A 7,655-nucleotide genomic window follows, 5' to 3' on the forward strand; every position below is an offset into this window, starting at 1 on the left:
AGGCGCATGCCACCACGCCCAGCTAATTCTTGTATTTTTAGTAGAGACAGGTTTTCACCTTGTTGTCCAGGCTGGTCTAGAACTCCTGACCTCAGGTGATCCACCTGTATGAGCCTCCCAAAGTGCTGGGATTACAGGCATGAGCCACCGTTCTGGGCCCTTTAAGTCATTTCTAAAAGAATTATGTTCACTTTTTGTTCCATGGTTTACAAAATTGCAATTACACTATTTTCTAAATGGTTTTCATATAAGAACAAGTATTTCCCACACCTTTAAATTGTATTTGGGCTGATTTTTAATACCTTTTTTGATTGAAATTCCGTCCTTAGCGTAAAAGGTTAAAAATTATGAATTAAGGCTGGGCGCGGGGGTTCACGCCTGTAATCCCAGCACTTTGGGAGGCCGAAGCCGGCGGATCACGAGGTCAGGAGTTCGAGACCAGCCTGGCCAACATGGTGAGACCCCCCGTCTCTACTAAAAATACAAAAATTAGCCAGGCGTGGTGGCGGCCACCTGTAATCCCAGATACTCGGGAGGCTGAGGCAGGAGAATCGCTTGAAACCGGAAGGCAGAGGTTGCAGTGAGCCAAGATCGCGCCACTGCACTCTAGCCTGGGCAACAAGAGCGAAACCCCGTCTCAAAAAAAAAAAAAAATTATGAATAAAAATAATACCCTCACCATCTCCATCTTCCGCTATATGACCTGAGCTCAGAAAACAATAGTAAACCATTCACATTGGGTGTGTGTGATAAATACCCAGAGAAGTGTGGGGCCCAATAAGATTCTAATCTTAAAAGATACGATGCGTTAATAGCGACATTTCAAGCACTATCCTGTAGACTGGAGGAGACAAATCTAAAATTCATAGTACTATAGTTAGCTATTCTAGCTAGAAGAATTCCCCACTGTGTTTTTCAATAAAAGTAGAGCAGAACAGTACACATCTCATCACTCAACAAAATACCTTACTTGGCGCTCCCAATAGTGCTAAACATAACGCGTACAAGGCACTGCATGAGGCAGCTGCTAATGAGGACAAATCGGTTAGGAAGACCAAAGCTAAAGGAGGCCAGTGAGTTGGAGAAGGGTATGGAGACGTATTTGATCATCATCAGGCTGGCGTGCCAGCGGAAGTAGCCGGGCATTATTTAATATTTAATCTTTCTATTTCTGACATCACGGGGGCTCAAACGTCATCAAAAGACAGGCTGGCATTAAACCCGGCAGGGTGACGCACATAACATCTTACCATATGGATTTTCGTCAGTCCAGACCGACCAGCACCTCAGAGCCTGCCCAGTGAAGGAAGCAGGGTGCCCCAGGCCGTCCGCTCTCCCACTGTTGGCGCGCAGCTCAGTATAGCACACGGAGTTTGGAGGCTGCAAGACCACCGGACCGGATGCCCCAGGGGCCAGCTCGAGCCTCCGGGACTGCGGCCTCGCGCACGGCCCGAGGAGGTCGCCCGTGCGGCCGCTGACGCCAGGCGTCAAGTCCCCGCCCGAGCAGCCCCAGCCTAGGAGGCGGACCACGCCACTGCTCCTCTACTGAGCCGAGGGTGTCGGCCAGGGACTCAGACAGTCGGCACAAACCCCCTCCCGGGGTCTAAGCCCGCCTAGTACAGTACCTGAAGGGGCAACGCCACCTCCGCCCAATTGTGCTGGCTGCCCCAGTGGCGGCGGTCACAGCTCGGGCGCCAGTGACGCCTCTTATAAAAACAACAACCTGCTCGCAGGCGTCTGCAGCCCACAGGCGGTGACCGGCTGGGGGCCGCAGTGCATGCCGTGACGCGTAGTCCCGCTTGCGCCTCCTGCCAGGCACCGGTGAAGAGAAGAACTACCACTCCCGAAGAGGAGCGCAGGGCGCCGCCGGGCGGCTACAGGAAGCTGGGCCGGGCGGCCGCAGATCCCCACAACATCCGGGAGCCGGCGACCACTTCCAGTTGCTATGGATACGAGTTGCAACCTCCAGAAAGGATTCGTGGTTTCACCGGGAAAACAACTCCCCGGATTAAACGGATAGGTTTACACATACTGATCCACCCAGCTATTCATCTTCTATTTGCTGCTTTAATTGGGTGCGGTTAAAACGCCACGTCCCTAGGCGTTCACCGGCTTTCTTGCCATCTACTGCATGCAAACTGACTTTGCCGAAAAAATTAACAAAGAAAATAGCGAAAATGACAGACCGCGACTGGGTGAGTTTAGGCAGAGGGATAGATGTTTGGGAATGTTGGTATTCCTTGGTATAATTTGAGGCACCACCTACTCCTACCAATCCCAGCCCCACAACCCCGAAAAACACTTTACAAGGCAGCTACTGAGCTTTTACATTTACACATGTAAATGTACGTTTCCTTAAATCCGAATAGCCTCTAAAGGTGTAAAGACCATCGGGATTGTATGCACTCATACCCTACTGCAAACTGTTAGTGATGGTTTTGAACAAGAAAAACATACTTTGTTAATTGTATACTTAAATTGTACTTTGTCAAAGAAGGGAGTTGTTTTAAAAAAGGATATGGTGACCGGGCGCGGGGCTCACGCCTGCAATCCCAGGGATTTGGGAGGCCGAGGCGGGTGGATCACCTGAGGTCAGGAGTTCGAGACCAGCCGGACCTACATGATGAAACTCCGTCTCTACTAAATACAAAAAATTAGTCGGGAGAGATGGCGCGCGCCTGTAATCCTAGCTACTTGGGAGGCTGAGGCAGGAGAATCGCTTGAACCTGGGAGGCAGAGGTTGCAGTGAGACGAGATTGCGCCACTGAACTGCAGCCAGGGCAACAAGAGCGAAAGATATCTTACATTTATATTCACTCTTTACAGAAGCAATGAAAAGTTTAGGTTTCATTCTCTGTCCCCTAACTGTGGTAAAAGTAAATCAATAAATGAAAAAATAAATAACAAACGTAAACATTAGCAAGGAAGATGGTGGGCCTGAGCAGAGACAAAAGAGTGCCTCAAAATTAGACCTTTTTTATTTTTGCTTTTCTATTAACTATATTTAACATCAACAGTGACATCAAAAAAATCTTAATTTTATAGTTACAGCTTCTGCGATGGGCATTATTAACTAATGACTTGTTTTCATTTATCTTTTTAAGTATATATTTATCTATACCGAAGGACTTCAAAAAGTCAAGGTGGTCTGGCTTTCTCTAACTTTAACTGAAAATTAAATTACTAAGAAAGCTAATACCAGCTACTGGTAGATTTTTATACCTTTCAAGCCACTTTCACAGGCCAATTTTAAGATGTAATTTCTTCTGAAAAATCATTTACAATTTTAACCTTTTTATCATTTAATAAAAGTTGTTGACATATGTGGCAGATAATTTAAACTCATCCTTTTATTATTCTTTGTATTGGCTGTTTGTTTCGTTCTTAATTGTAGTCAGTTTGAACTCCACATTTTAAGAATATCAGGTTTGAAGAAGGTGAAACCCAAATAAGAAAACTGCAGTGGTTGTCTGTGATGTAAAGTATAAAGCAATGGGCCTTTTGTTTCAGAATCTATAAACATTTGTGAATTATCCTGGAAATCTAAAAAAATTTTAATTTAGGATTTAACTTTTCCAGATTTTGCGGTACTAATTATGCCAACAAAGTTTATCAGCTAATTTGTCTTCTGTTTTGACTAGATTTCATTTTCTGCATTATGTTTTGAGCCAAAGCTGATCGGAATTCTAGAACCAGTAGTTAAGGAAGGTCATTTGATGACAAAAAGAGTTCTCAGCTGGGCACTGTGGCTCACGCCTATAATCCCAGCATTTAGGACCCAGTATTTTGGGAGGCCAATGCAGGCGAATCACCTGAGGACAGGAGTTCGAGACCAGCCTGACCAACATGCAGAAACCCCATCTCTACTAAACATACAAAATTAGCTGGGTGTGGTGACGCATGCCTATAATCCCAGCTACCTGGGAGGCTGAGGCAAGAGAATCACTTGAACCGGGGAGGTGGAGGTTGCAGTGAGCCAAGATCATGCCATTGCACTCCAGCCTAGGCAACAAGAGTGAAACTCCATCTCAAAAAAAAAAAAAAGTTCTCAGTGACTGAAGGAGATAGTATTAATAACAACAACAAATCTACAAGTTGCCCTGGGCAACCTGCTTAGGTGCCCATAAAAGTAAATTACAGTGGTACTTTTCCCCACAAGTCACAGGGCCGCCACCTTCTACCTATAAAGCTTTCCCCTGTGCTGAGGAAACCTAGAAAATTGGAGAAAAGCTGATCAGTTGAGATACCATCAAAATTTTATGATTCTTATGATTTACTATTATCCAGTATCTGTGTTGTTAATATTTAAAACAAATTAATAAGCAGTATCAAAAAGAATAAACAGCAAGATCTGATGAGAATAACATTGATGACGCTTAGTGAACCTGAGTTCTATTTCCAGCTTTGCCAACTACAAACTTATGAGTATTAAGTGAATATTAGCAAACCATATTTGCTAATATAAGGTGTTATTAACCTGTAAATTTCAGAACTGATTCTGGAAAATCATACATTGAGGTAAACCTGCAAAAAAGAAAATAATAAAATCTGGTGAGGCCTGGTGGCTCATGACTGCAGTCCCAGCACTTTGGAAAGCCGAGGCAGGCAGATCATCTGAGGTTAGGAGTTCAAGAACAGCCTGACCAACATGGTGAAACCCCATTTCTACTAAAAACACAAAAATTAGCCAGGTGTGTTAGCAGGCACCTGTAGTCCCAGCTACTCTGGAGGCTGAGGCAGGGGAATCACTTGAACCTGGGACACAGAGGTTACAATGAGCTGAGACTACACCACTGCACTCCAGCCTAGGCGACAGAGCAAAACTCCATCTCAAAAAATAAAGTAAAATAGTGATAAAAATTGATTTCATTTGGCCAGGTGCGGTGGCTCAAACCTGTAATCCCAACATTTTGGGAAAAGCCGAGGCAGGTGGATCACTTGGTCAGGAGTCCAAGACCAGCCTGGCCATCATGGTGAAACCCCATCTCTACTAAAAATACAAAAATTAGGCTGGGCGGTAGTTCACACTTGTAATTCCAGCACTTTGGGAGGCTGAGGCGGGTGGATCACCTGAGGTTGGGAGTTCAAGACCAGCCTGACTAACATGGAGAAACCCCATCTCTACTAAAAATACAAAATTAGCTGGGCGTGGTGGTACATGCCTGTAATCCCAGCTACTTGGGAGGCTGAGGCAGGAGAATTGCTTGAACCCGGGAGGCGGAGGTTGCAGTGAGCCAAGATTGCACCATTGCAGTCCAGCCTGGATGACAGAGCGAGACTCTGTCTCAAAAAAGAAACACACAAAACAAAACAAACAAATCTGCTCCATCTCCATGCTACCACCTACTATATATTGTCATCATTACTCACATGGACTATTGCAGCTCCTCACCACATTCACACAGGCCCTAACAACAGCCAAAGTAATTTTACTAGAATTATATTACATCATGTCACACCTCTCCTTAAAACCCTTCAATAGCTTTCCATTGCTTTTACAATAAAGGTTCAGATTTTAAACACAGTCAACAAAACCCTGAGAGATCTGACCCCTGGCTCTCTATTCTGATCTCATGACATTTTCACCCTAATTTATTTGACTTGCCATACTTTGTCCCCACCTCTTTTACTTCCTTGCCTTGTAGTCAATCTTAGATTGAATGGTACTTCAGTGGCATGGCTTTCCCTAACCCCCAGCACTAGATTAGAACCCCCATTGTGTCTTCATTAATATGCTGTATTTTTTTTCTTCATAGCAGTTATCACAATTGTAATTATTCAGTTAGCTGTGTAATTAGTTGCTTAATGGCTGCCCACATACCCAGGCTAACCCTGGATGTTTATCTTGTTCCTTTTTCACTCTAAAATAAAGCTGTACTTCCTCTTCTAACTATGACTTTTCAGATTTTCCCTATGATTTACAGACTTTTCAATAAATTCTCATAGTTGTAGTACAGAATGTTTAAAAAGCTACCTTATGCATATTTTTGACAAGTTCACTCTGTGTACAGGTGTATGTGATTTTAAGGGTAGCCTTCAATGTCAAGAGAAGAGACCACCAAACAGGCTTTGTGTGAGCAATAAAGCTTTTTAATCACCTGGGTGCAGGCGGGCTGAGTCCGCGATGGGAGATGGGGGTGGGGCCGTTTTATAGGATTTGGGTTGGTAATGGAAAATTACAGTCAAAGGGGGTTATTCTCTGGCGGGCAGGGGTGGGGGTCACAAGGTGCTCAGTGGGGGAGGTTCTGAGCCAGGAGAGTGAATTTCACAAGGTAATGTCATCAGTTAAGGCAGGAACCGGCCATTTTCACTTCTTTTGTGATTCTTCACTTGCTTCAGGCCATTTTCACTTCTTTTGTGATTCTTCACTTGCTTCAGGCCATTTTCACTTCTTTTGTGGTTCTTCACTTGCTTCAGGCCATGTGGATGTATACGTGCAGGTCACAGGGGATATGATGGCTTAGCTTGGACTCAGAGGCCTGACATTCAATCCCCTCAAGAGAACAGAATTTCTAAAAAAGGGAAGTGGGTGGGACTGAATTTTATTTTTTTCAGAACTTTAAAATGGAGAATGATTTTATGTCTTTGTTTTTTAGGACAAGAAAAGTACTTCACTTTCAAATTCAGACACAGAAATGAAATCTGAACAACTGCCTCCTTGTGTGAACCCTGGCAATCCTGTGTTTTCATGTATGTTGGATCCGAAGACACTCCAGACAGCCACCTCACTATCAAAACCTCAGATGATTATGTATAAAACCAATTCAAGTCATTATGGTGAATTTCTACCTATGCCACAGTTTTTCCCCTGCAAATATACTCCAAAGGAGCAAGTATTTTCAAGCCATATCAGAGCAACTGGATTTTATCAAAATAACACTCTAAATACTGCACCTGACAGAACCAGAACTCTTGATTTTCCTAATATTCAACACACTCTATGAAAATACATTCCTTTGTATATTGAAAAGAAAATATACGTGGGAAAAATGAGTGTTAAATCTAAGGGTAGAATACCTAATTAAGATAAAAAGTTTATAATCAATTTTTAAAATAAGTTAAAGTATTTCAACTGATAACTGAATGACAATGACTTTTTAAATGAAAATATGTTCAAAATAGCAAAATAAAAGGTAGAAAGTGTTAGTCCATGTAATCCAAAAGCTTCAAAAGCCTTTCATATTTTATTTACTTATCTATTGAGTCTACTTATCAAGACAGAGGAACACAGGAGCTGTAAGAAAAACAATGATTTAAGGAAGATTCTGACCAACAATTTCACACTTTGGTTTGTTTTTTTTTTTTTTTTTTTTTTTTTTTTTGAAATGGAGTCTCACTCTGTTGCCCAGGGTGGAGTGCAATGGCGCGATCTCGGCTCACTGCAACCTCCGCCTCCCAGGTTCAAGTGATTTTCCTGCCTCAGCCTCCCGAGTAGCTGGGATTACAGGCACTTGCCACCGTGCCCAGCTAATTTTTTGTATTTTTAGTAGAGATGGGGTTTCACCCTGTTAGCTAGGATGGTCTCAATCTCCTGACCTGGTGATCCGCCTGCCTCGGCCTCCCAAAGTGCTGAGATTACAGGCGTGAGCCACTGTGCCCGGCCAACACACTTTTATTTTTTATTTTTGGAAACGGGGTTTCACCTTGTCACCCAA

The 7,655-nt window shown here is 43.5% G+C and overlaps 2 protein-coding genes across 2 annotated transcripts in view; one reads left to right on the plus strand and one right to left on the minus strand.

Moving 5' to 3' along the window:
- Positions 1-1,918, minus strand: part of CCPG1 (cell cycle progression 1) — a 50,093-nt gene extending 48,175 nt beyond the window's left edge. The window contains exon 1 of the mRNA XM_011986516.1: positions 1,626-1,918. The gene's annotated coding sequence lies outside the window, so the exon portion shown is untranslated. The remainder of the gene's footprint in view (positions 1-1,625) is intronic.
- Positions 1,919-1,932: 14 nt separating this feature from the next.
- LOC105544204 (chromosome unknown open reading frame, human C15orf65) lies at positions 1,933-7,079 on the plus strand. The gene is made up of 2 exons (XM_011986549.1): positions 1,933-2,195; positions 6,597-7,079. The coding sequence occupies exons 1-2, from the start codon at positions 2,178-2,180 to the stop codon at positions 6,942-6,944; spliced, it is 366 nt and encodes a 121-aa protein (XP_011841939.1). The 5' UTR covers positions 1,933-2,177; the 3' UTR covers positions 6,945-7,079.
- Positions 7,080-7,655: the final 576 nt, after the last annotated feature.

Source organism: Mandrillus leucophaeus, unplaced genomic scaffold, assembly GCF_000951045.1.
Source record: "Mandrillus leucophaeus isolate KB7577 unplaced genomic scaffold, Mleu.le_1.0 Scaffold108, whole genome shotgun sequence".
Lineage (NCBI taxonomy): Eukaryota > Metazoa > Chordata > Mammalia > Primates > Cercopithecidae > Mandrillus > Mandrillus leucophaeus.